Source organism: Oncorhynchus mykiss, chromosome 6 (genome assembly GCF_013265735.2).
Source record: "Oncorhynchus mykiss isolate Arlee chromosome 6, USDA_OmykA_1.1, whole genome shotgun sequence".
In the NCBI taxonomy this organism is placed as follows: Eukaryota; Metazoa; Chordata; class Actinopteri; order Salmoniformes; family Salmonidae; genus Oncorhynchus; species Oncorhynchus mykiss.
The window spans coordinates 88,799,652-88,817,070 of record NC_048570.1 but is presented as its reverse complement, the minus strand read 5'-3'; the positions used below and the strand labels follow the sequence as shown (position 1 = coordinate 88,817,070).

At 42.9% G+C, this 17,419-nt stretch overlaps 1 protein-coding gene across 2 annotated transcripts; it reads left to right on the top strand.

The window, feature by feature from the left end:
* Positions 1-1,324: 1,324 nt before the first annotated feature.
* Positions 1,325-15,393, top strand: LOC110527001 (mortality factor 4-like protein 1). Of its 2 annotated transcripts, XM_036981420.1 has the most exons (13): positions 1,328-1,524; positions 2,032-2,078; positions 2,209-2,276; positions 2,740-2,826; positions 3,669-3,707; positions 3,943-4,023; positions 4,122-4,147; positions 10,041-10,129; positions 11,206-11,307; positions 11,690-11,778; positions 12,010-12,182; positions 13,980-14,064; positions 14,813-15,393. In XM_036981420.1, exons 1-13 carry the CDS (start codon positions 1,485-1,487, stop codon positions 14,892-14,894), a joined length of 1,008 nt encoding a protein of 335 aa, XP_036837315.1. In that variant the 5' UTR covers positions 1,328-1,484; the 3' UTR covers positions 14,895-15,393. The 2 variants fall into 2 exon arrangements, with proteins under 2 accessions (XP_036837316.1, XP_036837315.1); XM_036981421.1 differs by lacking the exon at positions 3,669-3,707 and having other exon boundaries at positions 1,325-1,524.
* The last annotated feature ends 2,026 nt before the right edge of the window (positions 15,394-17,419 follow it).

The following is a 17,419-nucleotide window of genomic DNA, read 5'->3' as shown; positions in this document are numbered from 1 at the left end:
ATCTCACCCCGTTGTCTTAATGATTGCATTATTGTGTCTCATGTCAAAATGGACAACGAAAAACATGACAGTCTTGACACCGATTACTGTAAATGGTCAATTTCCCTCTGAAGCCCACAAGCAGTGTTACGAGTACAACTTGATAGTTGATGACAGCTTTAACCGGTAGGCCTATGCATTTCCCAAACAAAATGCATTTTATATCGAAAACACTGCATTTATTGCTTAACAGGCCTACCTATTTGGTATTTGGGGGTATTTTATTAGGATCCCCATGAGATGTTGCAAAAGCAGCAGCTACTCTTCCTGGGGTTCAACACAAACATGAAACATAACACAGAATGACATAATACAGAACACTAAGACAAGAACAGCTCAAGGACAGAACTACATACATTTTTAAGAAGGTACCACGTTGCCTCCATATCAATGCATAGACACAAACTATCTAGGTCAAATAGGGGAGAGGTGTGGTGCCAATAGGCTACACTTATGCATCACATACTTGACCCATATCAATAAAACATTTAATCTCAGTTTGATATTGACCTACTATCCTATTTGTCAGGACAGAATGATTGATATTTTTGTTATACTCTTCAGACTAATGAATGAACTTATTAATGATCTTCAAACCTCTTGGCCAGCCATCTGTGTACCATCACATGAGACACAAGATCAAGAGCTGATTTATTAGTTAGTGGCTGAAATAACCAATTCATGTTAAGATTGTATGAATATTCTAAACAGCCTAGTACCCTACAGGGCTTCTGGGTGGTGCAGCGGTCTAAGGCACTGCATCTCAGTGCTAGGAGGTGTCACTACAGACCCTGGTTAGATTTCATGCTGTATCACAACCGGCTGTGAATGGGCGGCACACAATTGGCCCAGCGTCATTCGGGTTTGACCGGTGTAGGTCGTCATTGTAAATAAGAATTAGTTCTTAACTGACTTAAATAAAAAATATTTATTATAATAATCTAAACATACATCCAGATCTGGTACAGTATTCTCATTGGCAGAACTAGGGGGAAAAACTGTCACGTTCTGAATACAAAATGTGTACAGTGAAATGCTTACTTACAAGCACTTAACCAGCAATGCAGTTCAAGAAATAGAGTTTAGAAAATATTTACTAAATAAACTCAAGTAAGAGTCCCATAGGCCTGCGCACAATTGTCCCAGCCTCGTTAGGGTTTGGCCAGGATGTAATTGTAAATAATAATGTGTTTTTAACTGACTTGCCTAGTTAAATAAAGGTTCAAATAAAGTAAATGAATACGGCTCCCTTCACAAAACAATGATCATGTCCTGGGGCGGCCCCGGGCCCGGCCCCAGCGCAGTGCGATACCGTGGTCACCTGACCGCGCTGCCAGGCTGCGCACGTCGAGAGAAGAGCCCTTTGCCGTGTTGTGTCAGGAAGAAATGGAAGCTGGCAATGCACGAATTTGATCATTCAGAGATCCGAACAGTTGAGTCTGTGAATGGCGCCAAAACAGGACCCTAAACCTAAATTTCAAGAAGGTAATGTGCACCGTGATGATGAACTGTGAAAATTAAAAACGTAGCTAGACCCTGTCGTCTCGTGAGTGAAAAGGCATCGACGGTATGGCGCTTCTCGCGCAGAGCACGTTAGCTAAAACACTGCTACATGCTAGCTAGAGATATCATCAATTTGAAAATTGCATGAATAATTAAATGTAATCTACCATAAGTAGTGTACTAATACAGGTACCTTTCGTATTCATTCAGCCAACTAACTAGACTGTTTGCTCTAACTGGCTGTGTTGAAACAATAAGCTACCTAGCTAACGTTAGCTAATTGCTAACGGGTAAACAATCCCTTGCCAAGGGCCTTGGCTTGAATAGCAAATGTAGCTAGCTGGCTAACTATGCAATTGTGTTTCTATTGTATTTGTTTTATACGTTGGCCACATATCAACGAAATACATTTAGCTACACCTTAGCCAACCACTGGTGTGCACGGTTTAATATAACCATCCAGCATTTGTCTATTTCTTCTGTTTTTAGGTGAAAGAGTTCTGTGTTTTCATGGGCCATTGCTTTACGAAGCAAAGGTGGGTTTAGATTCATTCCACCAATCTGAATGGCTTTCGGCTCGTGTTTACTAAACAATACACCATTTGCTGTAGCCTATACCTAAAGTCATATTTATTACAATTCGTAATGATTGTTGTTGTATTTCAGGCAGTGAAAACCAATATCAAGGAGAAGCAAATTAAGTACTTCATTCATTACAGTGGATGGAACAAAAAGTGAGTCATTTTTGCATTGTTGGCTTTTCAAATAATAAAGTGACTTAGTTATGGTGCATACGTTTTTTATGAATGGGTGGTCCTGGGAATTGAATCCACTATTCTGGCGTTGCAAGTAATGTACTCTAACAGAGCGTTACCCAAACTCTTGGGGACCCCAAGGGGGATTCAAATGATCAAAGCTTGATGAGGAGTTCCTCATTTGAATCAGCTGTGTAGTGCTAGGGCAAAAACCAAAACGTACACCCGTTGTGAAACGCTGCTCTAACATTTGAGCTGCAGAGGACCAGTACTGTCTATTTAGACAGTACTGTTAGCTATGGACCCATCTTTTTTTAGAATTAACTTTTTAAATTTTTTAATGACTGCTTACCTCACAGCCACAGACCTAACATTCTGGTATTGATTCAATAAAAAATAAACGGTCAGACATCTGAATGTGGTTGATCTCTTTCTGTTTTAGCTGGGATGAATGGGTTCCTGAAAGCAGAGTTCTCAAATATGTGGACAGCAACCTGCAGAAACAAAAAGAGCTTCAAAAGGCTAATCAGTGAGTTCATCTCATTACAGACTCTGTGTTGGGGGGTTTAGTGTATGGGATGTACCAACTGTCTCATTACAGACACAGTGTGGTGGGGGTTTAGTGTATGGAATGTACCAACTGTCTCATTACAGACTCTGTGTGGTGGGGGTTTAGTGTATGGAATGTACCAACTGTCTCATTACAGACACAGTGTGGTGGGGGTTTAGTGTATGGAATGTACCAACTGTCTCATTACAGACTCTGTGTGGTGGGGGTTTAGTGTATGGAATGTACCAACTGTCTCATTACAGACTCTGTGTGGTGGGGGTTTAGTGTATGGAATGTACCAACTGTCTCATTACAGACTCTGTGTGGTGGGGGTTTAGTGTATGGAATGTACCAACTGTCTCATTACAGACTCTCTGTGGTGGGGGTTTAGTGTATGGAATGTACCAACTGTCTCATTACAGACACAGTGTGGTGGGGGTTTAGTGTATGGAATGTACCAACTGTCTCATTACAGACTCTCTGTGGTGGGGGTTTAGTGTATGGAATGTACCAACTGTCTCATTACAGACACAGTGTGGTGGGGGTTTAGTGTATGGAATGTACCTACTGTGTCATTACAGACAGACTCTGTGTTGGGGGGGGCAGGGTTTAGTGTATGGAATGTACCTACTGTGTCAACATTGTGTTGGGGTGGGGGAAGTGTTTTAGTGTATGGAATGTACCTACTGTGTCAACATTGTGTTGGGGTGGGGGGAGTGTTTTAGTGTATGGAATGTACCTACTGTGTCAACATTGTATTCAAGCTGCCATTGGACGAAATACAACAATGAGATTCTATATGTTAATCAATGTCTCCCCAGAAATGCCGACGATGACTCGAAGATGGGAGAACATAAAAAGTGATTCCACTCATTTTAATAATGAACCACAATAGTAATCTTTATGTATATAGCACCTATGATACAATACTTGCAGCCCACGGTGCATTTACTTGTAAGCACTAGTTGAACCATAAACTTACTGGTTAAAAAGAAGATACATAAAATGATCATAAGGAAATGTTAGAACAAGTGTTTCTGAAGGTTATTGTAGTTCATGGCCTGGTTTCTTGGCGGTGTTTCCTTCCTCTTACAGGCATTATGATGTTGAGGGAAAGATGAGGGGTGTAGCACCGAGCAAGAAGATTGCTGCTGTGCAGCAGAAAAATGTTGATCTGTAAGTTTGATCCCGTCTTTCAAGTTTGACCCATTTTCAAACTTTCACCAAAAAAAGAATTGAACAGCGCCTTTTAATGCAATCTTTTTTTTCTTCAGGAAAGCGAAAAAGACAAAACTAAAGAGTAAGTAAAAGTGTTAGTCCCACTAGTTTCTGCTACTGGTTAGTGTTAGTCCCACTAGTTTCTGCTACTAGTTAGTGTTAGTCCCACTGGTTTCTGCTACTAGTTAGTGTTAGACCCACTAGTTTCTGCTACTGGTTAGTGTTAGACCCACTAGTTTCTGCTACTGGTTAGTGTTAGTCCCACTAGTTTCTGCTACTGGTTAGTGTTAGTCCCACTAGTTTCTGCTACTGGTTAGTGTTAGTCCCACTAGTTTCTGCTACTAGTTAGTGTTAGTCCCACTGGTTTCTGCTACTAGTTAGTGTTAGACCCACTAGTTTCTGCTACTAGTTAGTGTTAGTCCCACTAGTTTCTGCTACTGGTTAGTGTTAGTCCCACTAGTTTCTGCTACTGGTTAGTGTTAGTCCCACTAGTTTCTGCTACTAGTTAGTGTTAGTCCCACTGGTTTCTGCTACTAGTTAGTGTTAGACCCACTAGTTTCTGCTACTAGTTAGTGTTAGACCCACTAGTTTCTGCTACTGGTTAGTGTTAGTCCCACTAGTTTCTGCTACTGGTTAGTGTTAGACCCACTAGTTTCTGCTACTGGTTAGTGTTAGTCCCACTAGTTTCTGCTACTAGTTAGTGTTAGACCCACTAGTTTCTGCTACTGGTTAGTGTTAGACCCACTAGTTTCTGCTACCAGTAAAAGTGTTAGTCCCACTAGTTTCTGCTACTGGTTAGTGTTAGACCCACTAGTTTCTGCTACTGGTTAGTGTTAGTCCCACTAGTTTCTGCTACTGGTTAGTGTTAGTCCCACTAGTTTCTGCTACTAGTTAGTGTTAGTCCCACTGGTTTCTGCTACTAGTTAGTGTTAGACCCACTAGTTTCTGCTACTAGTTAGTGTTAGACCCACTAGTTTCTGCTACTGGTTAGTGTTAGTCCCACTAGTTTCTGCTACTGGTTAGTGTTAGACCCACTAGTTTCTGCTACTGGTTAGTGTTAGTCCCACTAGTTTCTGCTACCAGTAAAAGTGTTAGTCCCACTAGTTTCTGCTACTAGTTAGTGTTAGTCCCACTAGTTTCTGCTACTAGTAAAAATGTTAGTCCCACTAGTTTCTGCTACCAGTAAAAGTGTTAGTCCCACTAGTTTCTGCTACTAGTAAAAGTGTTAGTCCCACTAGTTTCTGCTACTAGTTAGTGTTAGTCCCACTGGTTTCTGCTACTAGTTAGTGTTAGTTCCACTGGTTTCTGCTACTAGTTAGTGTTAGTCCCACTAGTTTCTGCTACCAGTAAAAGTGTTAGTCCCACTAGTTTCTGCTACTAGTTAGTGTTAGTTCCACTGGTTTCTGCTACTAGTTAGTGTTAGTCCCACTAGTTTCTGCTACCAGTAAAAGTGTTAGTCCCACTAGTTTCTGCTACTAGTTAGTGTTAGTCCCACTAGTTTCTGCTACCAGTAAAAGTGTTAGTCCCACTAGTTTCTGCTACTAGTTAGTGTTAGACCCACTAGTTTCTGCTACTGGTTAGTGTTAGACCCACTAGTTTCTGCTACTGGTTAGTGTTAGTCCCACTAGTTTCTGCTACTAGTTAGTGTTAGACCCACTAGTTTCTGCTACTGGTTAGTGTTAGACCCACTAGTTTCTGCTACCAGTAAAAGTGTTAGTCCCACTAGTTTCTGCTACTAGTTAGTGTTAGTCCCACTAGTTTCTGCTAGTAGTAAAAGTGTTAGTCCCACTAGTTTCTGCTACCAGTAAAAGTTTTAGTCCCACTAGTTTCTGCTACTAGTAAAAGTGTTAGTCCCACTAGTTTCTGCTACTAGTTAGTGTTAGTCCCACTGGTTTCTGCTACTAGTTAGTGTTAGTTCCACTGGTTTCTGCTACTAGTTAGTGTTAGTCCCACTAGTTTCTGCTACCAGTAAAAGTGTTAGTCCCACTGGTTTCTGCTACTAGTTAGTGTTAGACCCACTAGTTTCTGCTACTAGTTAGTGTTAGACCCACTAGTTTCTGCTACTGGTTAGTGTTAGTCCCACTAGTTTCTGCTACTGGTTAGTGTTAGACCCACTAGTTTCTGCTACTGGTTAGTGTTAGTCCCACTAGTTTCTGCTACTAGTTAGTGTTAGACCCACTAGTTTCTGCTACTGGTTAGTGTTAGACCCACTAGTTTCTGCTACCAGTAAAAGTGTTAGTCCCACTAGTTTCTGCTACTGGTTAGTGTTAGACCCACTAGTTTCTGCTACTGGTTAGTGTTAGTCCCACTAGTTTCTGCTACTGGTTAGTGTTAGTCCCACTAGTTTCTGCTACTGGTTAGTGTTAGTCCCACTGGTTTCTGCTACTAGTTAGTGTTAGACCCACTAGTTTCTGCTACTGGTTAGTGTTAGACCCACTAGTTTCTGCTACTGGTTAGTGTTAGTCCCACTAGTTTCTGCTACTGGTTAGTGTTAGACCCACTAGTTTCTGCTACTGGTTAGTGTTAGTCCCACTAGTTTCTGCTACTAGTTAGTGTTAGACCCACTAGTTTCTGCTACTGGTTAGTGTTAGACCCACTAGTTGCTGCTACCAGTAAAAGTGTTAGTCCCACTAGTTTCTGCTACTAGTTAGTGTTAGTCCCACTAGTTTCTGCTAGTAGTAAAAGTGTTAGTCCCACTAGTTTCTGCTACCAGTAAAAGTTTTAGTCCCACTAGTTTCTGCTACTAGTAAAAGTGTTAGTCCCACTAGTTTCTGCTACTAGTTAGTGTTAGTCCCACTGGTTTCTGCTACTAGTTAGTGTTAGTTCCACTGGTTTCTGCTACTAGTTAGTGTTAGTCCCACTAGTTTCTGCTACTGGTTAGTGTTAGTCCCACTAGTTTCTGCTACCAGTAAAAGTGTTAGTCCCACTAGTTTCTGCTACTAGTTAGTGTTAGTCCCACTAGTTTCTGCTACTAGTAAAAATGTTAGTCCCACTAGTTTCTGCTACCAGTAAAAGTGTTAGTCCCACTAGTTTCTGCTACTAGTAAAAGTGTTAGTCCCACTAGTTTCTGCTACTAGTTAGTGTTAGTTCCACTGGTTTCTGCTACTAGTTAGTGTTAGTCCCACTAGTTTCTGCTACCAGTAAAAGTGTTAGTCCCACTAGTTTCTGCTACTAGTTAGTGTTAGTTCCACTGGTTTCTGCTACTAGTTAGTGTTAGTCCCACTAGTTTCTGCTACCAGTAAAAGTGTTAGTCCCACTAGTTTCTGCTACTAGTTAGTGTTAGTCCCACTAGTTTCTGCTACCAGTAAAAGTGTTAGTCCCACTAGTTTCTGCTACTAGTTAGTGTTAGACCCACTAGTTTCTGCTACTGGTTAGTGTTAGTCCCACTAGTTTCTGCTACTGGTTAGTGTTAGTCCCACTAGTTTCTGCTACTAGTTAGTGTTAGTCCCACTGGTTTCTGCTACTAGTTAGTGTTAGACCCACTAGTTTCTGCTACTAGTTAATGTTAGTCCCACTAGTTTCTGCTACTGGTTAGTGTTAGACCCACTAGTTTCTGCTACTGGTTAGTGTTAGTCCCACTAGTTTCTGCTACTAGTTAGTGTTAGACCCACTAGTTTCTGCTACTGGTTAGTGTTAGACCCACTAGTTTCTGCTACCAGTAAAAGTGTTAGTCCCACTAGTTTCTGCTACTAGTTAGTGTTAGTCCCACTAGTTTCTGCTAGTAGTAAAAGTGTTAGTCCCACTAGTTTCTGCTACCAGTAAAAGTTTTAGTCCCACTAGTTTCTGCTACTAGTAAAAGTGTTAGTCCCACTAGTTTCTGCTACTAGTTAGTGTTAGTCCCACTGGTTTCTGCTACTAGTTAGTGTTAGTTCCACTGGTTTCTGCTACTAGTTAGTGTTAGTCCCACTAGTTTCTGCTACCAGTAAAAGTGTTAGTCCCACTGGTTTCTGCTACTAGTTAGTGTTAGACCCACTAGTTTCTGCTACTAGTTAGTGTTAGACCCACTAGTTTCTGCTACTGGTTAGTGTTAGTCCCACTAGTTTCTGCTACTTGTTAGTGTTAGACCCACTAGTTTCTGCTACTGGTTAGTGTTAGTCCCACTAGTTTCTGCTACTAGTTAGTGTTAGACCCACTAGTTTCTGCTACTGGTTAGTGTTAGACCCACTAGTTTCTGCTACCAGTAAAAGTGTTAGTCCCACTAGTTTCTGCTACTGGTTAGTGTTAGACCCACTAGTTTCTGCTACTGGTTAGTGTTAGTCCCACTAGTTTCTGCTACTGGTTAGTGTTAGTCCCACTAGTTTCTGCTACTGGTTAGTGTTAGTCCCACTGGTTTCTGCTACTAGTTAGTGTTAGACCCACTAGTTTCTGCTACTAGTTAGTGTTAGACCCACTAGTTTCTGCTACTGGTTAGTGTTAGACCCACTAGTTTCTGCTACTGGTTAGTGTTAGTCCCACTAGTTTCTGCTACTAGTTAGTGTTAGACCCACTAGTTTCTGCTACTGGTTAGTGTTAGACCCACTAGTTTCTGCTACCAGTAAAAGTGTTAGTCCCACTAGTTTCTGCTACTAGTTAGTGTTAGTCCCACTAGTTTCTGCTAGTAGTAAAAGTGTTAGTCCCACTAGTTTCTGCTACCAGTAAAAGTTTTAGTCCCACTAGTTTCTGCCACTAGTAAAAGTGTTAGTCCCACTAGTTTCTGCTACTAGTTAGTGTTAGTCCCACTGGTTTCTGCTACTAGTTAGTGTTAGTTCCACTGGTTTCTGCTACTAGTTAGTGTTAGTCCCACTAGTTTCTGCTACTAGTTAGTGTCAGACCCACTAGTTTCTGCTACTAGTTAGTGTTAGACCCACTAGTTTCTGCTACCGGTTAGTGTTAGTCCCACTAGTTTCTGCTACTGGTTAGTGTTAGACCCACTAGTTTCTGCTACTGGTTAGTGTTAGTCCCACTAGTTTCTGCTACTAGTTAGTGTTAGACCCACTAGTTTCTGCTACTGGTTAGTGTTAGACCCACTAGTTTCTGCTACTGGTTAGTGTTAGTCCCACTAGTTTCTGCTACTGGTTAGTGTTAGTCCCACTAGTTTCTGCTACTAGTTAGTGTTAGTCCCACTGGTTTCTGCTACTAGTTAGTGTTAGACCCACTAGTTTCTGCTACTAGTTAGTGTTAGACCCACTAGTTTCTGCTACTGGTTAGTGTTAGTCCCACTAGTTTCTGCTACTGGTTAGTGTTAGTCCCACTAGTTTCTGCTACTAGTTAGTGTTAGTCCCACTGGTTTCTGCTACTAGTTAGTGTTAGTTCCACTGGTTTCTGCTACTAGTTAGTGTTAGTCCCACTAGTTTCTGCTACCAGTAAAAGTGTTAGTCCCACTAGTTTCTGCTACTAGTTAGTGTTAGTTCCACTGGTTTCTGATACTAGTTAGTGTTAGTTCCACTGGTTTCTGATACTAGTTAGTGTTAGTCCCACTAGTTTCTGCTACCAGTAAAAGTGTTAGTCCCACTAGTTTCTGCTACTAGTTAGTGTTAGTCCCACTAGTTTCTGCTACCAGTAAAAGTGTTAGTCCCACTAGTTTCTGCTACTAGTTAGTGTTAGTCCCACTAGTTTCTGCTACCAGTAAAAGTGTTAGTCCCACTAGTTTCTGCTACTAGTTAGTGTTAGTTCCACTGGTTTCTGCTACTAGTTAGTGTTAGTCCCACTAGTTTCTGCTACCAGTAAAAGTGTTAGTCCCACTAGTTTCTGCTACTAGTTAGTGTTAGTCCCACTAGTTTCTGCTACCAGTAAAAGTGTTAGTCCCACTAGTTTCTGCTACTAGTTAGTGTTAGTCCCACTAGTTTCTGCTACTAGTTAAAGTGTTAGTCCCACTAGTTTCTGCTACTAGTTAAAGTGTTAGTCCCACTGGTTTCTGCTACTAGTTAAATGAACCCTTTAACATTCCTTTGTGGATAGGGTTTGATTGTGTGTCTGTCCCATTTGTCTTTGTGCAGCACCAGCGGCTGGAGAAGGTACCAGCACAGGAGAGATGCCACAGCCACCGCGGAAGAAGAGGGCTCGTTGCGACCCAACTGTGGAGAGTGTATGTCCACCTATGGATGCTGTGTGTTGTCCCTCACCTACAGCAGGCCTGTTCTCTGTGTTGTCCCTCACCTACAGCAGGCCTGTTCTCTGTGTTGTCCCTCACCTACAGCAGGCCTGTTCTCTGTGTTGTCCCTCACCTACAGCAGGCCTGTTCTCTGTGTTGTCCCTCACGTACAGCAGGCCTGTTCTCTGTGTTGTCCCTCACCTACAGCAGGCCTGTTCTGTGTTGTCCCTCACCTACAGCAGGCCTGTTCTCTGTGTTGTCCCTCACCTACAGCAGGCCTGTTCTCTGTGTTGTCCCTCACGTACAGCAGGCCTGTTCTCTGTGTTGTCCCTCACGTACAGCAGGCCTGTTCTCTGTGTTGTCCCTCACCTACAGCAGGCCTGTTCTGTGTTGTCCCTCACCTACAGCAGGCCTGTTCTCTGTGTTGTCCCTCACCTACAGCAGGCCTGTTCTCTGTGTTGTCCCTCACCTACAGCAGGCCTGTTCTCTGTGTTGTCCCTCACCTACAGCAGGCCTGTTCTCTGTGTTGTCCCTCACCTACAGCAGGCCTGTTCTCTGTGTTGTCCCTCACCTACAGCAGGCCTGTTCTCTGTGTTGTCCCTCACCTACAGCAGGCTTGTTCTGTGTTGTCCCTCACCTACAGCAGACCTGTTCTCTGTATTGTCCCTCACATACAGCAGGCCTGTCCTCTGTGTTGTCCCTCACATACAGCAGGCCTGTTCTCTGTGTTGTCCCTCACATACAGCAGGCCTGTTCTCTGTGTTGTCCCTCACATACAGCAGGCCTGTCCTCTGTGTTGTCCCTCACATACAGCAGGCCTGTCCTCTGTGTTGTCCCTCACATACAGCAGGCCTGTTCTCTGTGTTGTCCCTCACATACTGCAGGCCTGTCCTCTCATACTCTGAAACAACAGCTCCAGTTCCTTATGTCCTGCAGCAGTCAGCCAATCGCAGATGGGAATTGTGTTTTTTAACAAGACCCAGGGCTTATTATTATTATTTTTTTTACTGGTTTTCACATCTCTTATTGTAAATGAGTCTGACTGTTCCATTTGGTTTCGCTGTAACCAGGAGGAGACGTTCATCAACCGTGTGGAGGTCAAGGTGAAGATTCCTGAGGAGCTGAAGCCGTGGCTGGTGGATGACTGGGACCTTATTACCAGACAGAAGCAGGTGGGGGTCTAGACAGCTGTCTACCAGGGTTGGGCTCAATTCCAATTGAAAATGGTCAATTCAGGAATTTGAATTTTAAACTTCAAATATTGAAAAAAAAACGTTTGAAATGAGTAGCTTTTACTTTTTAAGTTTTATTGAGAAGTAATTGAAAATAGTTTATTTATTTATTATTGAATTGGAATTTCAGTTCCTGAATTGGCTGCCGTCACTTCAAATTGACCCCAACCCTGCTGTCTTATGGTCAGAAGATGACAACTATTTACTGACAAGACAGTCTTTCTCTACAAGTTCATTCTTTACAGGATTTAGTTTGTGTTTTAAGCGTATTTTATGAGGTGCTTGACAAACACGTATACATTACATTTTTCTTGACTTGTAGCTCTTTCACCTGCCCGCGAGAAAGAATGTGGATAGCGTCTTGGAGGACTATGCAAGCTATAAGAAATCAAGAGGAACTTCAGAAAGCAAGTGAGTAAAAGCACACCCTCTCGATGCTGCAGTACGAGTGAAGTTACAATGAAGAAGGTCATCTGACTAGAAACCAGACAAGCCTGGCCTGTATCTGCTTATCAAAGTAGACTAGCTGTAATTCGCTTGCTTGGTGAAGTTCAACCCAGGTATCACGCATTCATTCAGCTCTAGCTGTGAACACTCCAACAGTGCCTGTTGCCTTATAACTCCTGTCCTGGTTCCCCTCAGGGAGTATGCTGTGAACGAGGTGGTGGCAGGGATCAGGGAGTACTTCAACGTCATGCTGGGCACTCAGCTGCTCTATAAGTTTGAGAGGCCCCAGTATGCAGAGATACTGGCGGATCACCCCGACACACCCATGTCCCAGGTCTACGGGGGCCCACACCTGCTCCGGCTTTTTGGTATGTAGCTCCCGTGGGGGGGGGGGGGGCTGTCTGAATGAGGAGGATCGGAAGTAGCCTCTGGACTGGAACTTTTAACAAATATTTATGTTTGAATCTCAGGAGACTAACGTTGTGGTGATTGAGCTCTTTAGGAGAGGTGAAGACCCAGGGGGAAATGGTTCTCTTTAGGAGAGGTGAAGACCCAGGGGGAAATGGTTCTCTTTAGGAGAGGTGAAGACCCAGGGGGAAATGGTTCTCTTTAGGAGAGGTGAAGACCCAGGGGGAAATGGTTCTCTTTAGGAGAGGTGAAGACCCAGGGGGAAATGGTTCTCTTTAGGAGAGGTGAAGACCCAGGGGGAAATGGTTCTCTTTAGGAGAGGTGAAGACCCAGGGGGAAATGGTTCTCTTTAGTTATTAGAGCCTTAAGACTGTTTACAGTGCCTTTTGTCTACTCTTCTCCTACCACCGTTCACTGCTCTGTCATTGGTGCACCGTCACAGCACCCACGAAAGCTCTCATCTTCAGCCATACTGCTAATGAAGGCCACTTTAATAGATTTCATTATCGGCCGTTATCACAGGGATGAAAGTGAACTTTCTGGAGTCAATGGGGGTGTAAGAGAATGTGTAATGGGTAATACCCAGGGAAGGCCAGAAAGTTAACTTTCTGGAGTCAATGGGGGTGTAAGAGAATGTGTAATGGGTAATACCCAGGGAAGGCCAGAAAGTGAAGCATCTACCGCCGCCACAAATTGCATCCAGAATCCCATTAGTTAGTTAATTAACATTGAGCGGATCTTTAACTACCGACTATTGGGTTTCTGATCTGAACCGGTGGGATCATCAGATGGACTAAGTGCCAGGGACATTTGAGAAAGAGCGTCTCGTTCCGAGCCAGGTTGAACTGAGATTAGTAGATGAAGAACCATTTAGAAAAGTGTTTGTGTCATCAATGGCTGTGGCAAACACTTGAAGGGCAAACGCCAAGTGTCAATTGGGTGGTGCACTCTGTAAACAAAAACCCTGCTTCTATCTCAAGATCATCAGACTGTAAAATAGCCATCATTAGGTCTGATTCCACACGGTTACGTAACCCTGCACCTTGGAGGCTGCTGAGCCTATATACATAGACTTGAAATCTCTGGCCACTTTAATAATGTTTACTTATTTTTGCTTTGCTCATCTCATATATACTGTATTCTATTCTACTGTGTTTTAGTCTGTGCCACTCTGACATTGCTCATCTCATATATACTGTATTCTATTCTACTGTGTTTTAGTCTGTGCCACTCAGACATTGCTCATCTCATATATACTGTATTCTATTCTACTGTGTTTTAGTCTGTGCCACTCAGACATTGCTCGTCCTAATATTTATATATTTCTTAATTCCATTCTTTTACTTTTAGATTAGTGTGTATGTTAGATATGACTGCACTAGAAACACAAGCATTTCTCTACACCCGCAATAACATCTGCTAAATGTGTGTGACCAATAACATCTGCTAAATGTGTGTGACCAATAACATCTGCTAAATGTGTGTGACCAATAACATTTTATTTTATTTTTAAATTATAAATAAAATGAAATCACAATTTATTTAGGAGTGCATTTAACAAAGTCACAACACTCTTCGCAGATTTAAATAAAACGGTATAGCAGTTTCCATGGGAGAGTTTCAGTTAACCGTCATCTGTCCCACACCTACATTGAGAGAGTATTTATTCAAATATCAGCCAATGCTAATATAGAATCATGTCTGTGTACATATGGTTAAATCTGGTCCCTGACAGTGCTGTTCTTTGTGTTGTGCAGTGAGAATTGGCTCCATGCTTGCCTACACTCCCCTGGACGAGAAAAGCCTGGCTCTGCTGCTCAACTACCTGCAGGATTTTCTCAAGTAAGACGCCTCTCCTTCATCCCCACTCGTGAAATTGAATGTCTGGCTTGGCAGAGCATTCCCTAACCTGGCTGGCCTATCATATTTCTATATTCTCATCAGAAGGATTTCACCGTTGAAAACGTAGCCCACTGACCGTGAAATGCTGCTGTCCTAATCTCGCTGTCAGGGCTCGGTCTTGACACTGACAGACTTTGTGATACCACTCTAACGAGAAGTTATCAAGACCATTGGATTCCAGAGTAGGCCTAATCGTACAGCTTATTTCAGTCATCCTGATGAAGCAGTTCCTTTGTTCACTGTTGCTCTGTCATGAATGTTTTGCTTGCAGTGGGCCTAAATGTCTGGCCGTGTATCTGCAGGATACTGTCTGTGTGTACCCTAGAAACCATCTTGGGAATGTGGCCATAATCATGATCCTCCTCAACCTGCAACAACCGTAGTAGATTGGGATGGGTTCAAACGGAGGCCACATTAATTTAGCCTTTTCCACGTGTCGTTATTTCCTGTAAACAAATGTGGCCTTCTCCTAATTGCTGCGGATGGTTATCTGGACAAAGTCTGTTAAAGGTCCGAATAGAAATTAGGTTATAAGTTGTTAGGATGAGCTGATCTGCTCCTGCAGCCTGTAATATTTCTAGACTTCATAGAGGCCGATCACCTTTTACGAATACAGATGCCAAGTTTTTGTCCATTTTCTATGGCTGGTAATTGACCTCCAATTGCTTGTTCCTCCTGTCTGTCGTAGGTATCTAATGAAGAACTCCTCCCTCTTCAGTGCCAGCGACTATGAGGTGGCGCCCCCAGAGTACCATAGGAAAGCCGTCTGAGAGGCAGGTGTGGTGGGGGGGGGGGGGGGGGGGGGTGATCGACCCATTCGGAAACACCAAGCCTCTTCCAGACAACATGGAACCATCTCAAACCCGTTTGAGTGGAAAGATGGACTGGAATTTATTTTTTATTTTTTTTCACTTGAACTATTTCTGGAGGTTCCCTGGAGTCGGTCATGTCTTTTGGAGCAGTGGTAGCTTTTAAGATATAAAGTGTTTTTCTTTCTCTCCCATCGGGTACGTAACACAAGCGAGGCGGGCATGTTTTTCCTCCCAATATCGGGGACTTTTTACCATGAACAGCTCTGTAATGTTTCTGTGCATTCCATCGGGTCTGTTTTTGTCTGTTTTCACCTCAACGACTTTGCATGTGTTGAATTATGGATATTTGATGCTAACCACAATTTGTGCAAAGCAATCGAGTTGAAATGTCTTTGGTGGGATACATTAGCTGTGTAATGGTTGGCTATCATTTTGTAATAAAGATGTTTCTACACAAGTTCTGTATGGTAAATATCCTTCATTCTCCCTGACAACCTGTACTCTACAAATACAGAAATAATCCTCTCATTATTTTGGCATTCATGAGACTGAGATTGAACAATGGCCATTGACTCCCCATTAGATGGTTTTCAGTCAAGTCACATGCACAATCACAGTGAAATGAGTGCCTTGCCCTTCTCAACTGCAGTATTCAGTATCAGAATAGTGTAACTGGCACCTACTACCATACCCTGTTCAAAGACCCTAATCTTCTGTCTTGCCCATTCACCCTCTGAATGGCACACAAACACAGTCCATGTCTCAAGACTTAAACATCCTTCTTTAACCTGTCTCCTCCCCTTCATCTACACTGATTTGAAGTGGATTTAACAGGTGACATCAATAACGGATCATAGCTTTCACCTGGTCAGTCTGTCGTGGAAAGAGCAGGAGTTCCTAATGTTTTGTACACATGTAAACAGGGTTGAAAAGTGACGTAACCCGACTCAATACTTATGGTAATACACATGTAAGCAGGAGTAAGATACTATCTATTTCTAGAGTTAACTATATCAATATTTATGGTAATATGCAGTTGAAGTCAGAAGTTTACATAAAGTTGTGGCCAAAAGTTTTGAGAATGACACATCTTAATTTCCGCAAAGTTTGCTGCTTCAGTGTCTAGATATTTTTGTCAGATGTTACTATGGAATACTGAAGTATAATTACAAGCATTTCATAAGTGTCAAAGGCTTTATTGACAATTACATGAAGTTGATGCAAAGTGTCAATACTTGCAGTGTTCACCCTTCTTTTTCAAGACCTCTGCAATCCGCCCTGGCATGCTGTCAATTAACTTCTGGGCCACTGATGGCAGCCCAATCTTGCATAATCAATGCTTGGAGTTTGTGGGTTTTTGTTTGTCCACCCACCTCTTGAGGATTGACCACAAATTCTTAATGGGATTAAGGTCTGGGGAGTTTCCTGGCCATGGACCCAAAATGTTTTGTTCCCCGAGCCTTATGGCAAGGTTGTCCATCATGCTAGAAAAGGCATTGTTCATCACCAAACTGTTCCTGGATGGTTGGGAGAAGTTGCTTTCGGAGGATGTGTTGGTATCATTCTTTATTCATTGCTGTGTTCTTAGGCAAAATTGTGAGTGAGCCCACTCCCTTGGCAGAGAAGCAACCCCACACATGAATGGTCCCATGATGCTTTACTGTTGGCATGACACAGGACTGATGGTAGTGCTCACCTCTTCTTCTCCGGACAAGCTTTTTTCCAGATGCCCCAAACAATCGGAAAGGGGATTCATCAGAGAAGATGACTTTACCCCAGTCCTCAGCAGTCCAATCCCTGTACCTTCTGCAGAATATCGGTCTGTCCCTGATGTTTTTCCTGGAGAGAAGTGGCTTCTTTGCTTCTCTTCTTGACACCAGGCCATCCTCCAAAAGTCTTCGCCTCACTGTGCGTGCAGATGCACTCACACCTGCCTGCTGCCATTCCTGAGCAAGCTCTACTGGTGGTGCCCCAATCCCACAGCTGAATCAGCTTTAGGAGACGGTCCTGGCGTTTGCTGGACTTTCTTGGGCGCCCTGAAGCATTCTTCACAACAATTGAACCGCTCTCCTTGAAGTTCTTGATGAGCTGATAAATGGTTGATTTAGGTGCAATCTTACCGGCAGCAATATCCTTGCCAGGGAAGCCCTTGTTGTGCGATGAAATGATGACGGCAAGTGTTTCCTTGCAGGTAACCATGGTTGACAGAGGAAGAACAATGATTCCAAGCACCACCCAACCTTTTGAAGCTTCCAGTCTGTTATTCGAACTCAATCAGCATGACAGAGTGATCTCCAGCCTTGTCCTCGTCAACACTCACACCTGTGTTAACGAGAGAATCACTGACATGATGTCAGCTGGTCCTTTTGTGGCAGGGCTGAAATGCAGTGGAAATGTTTCAGTTCATTTGCATGGCAAGAGGGACTGCAGTTAATTGCAATTCATCTGATCACTCTTCATAACATTCTGGAGTATATGCAAAT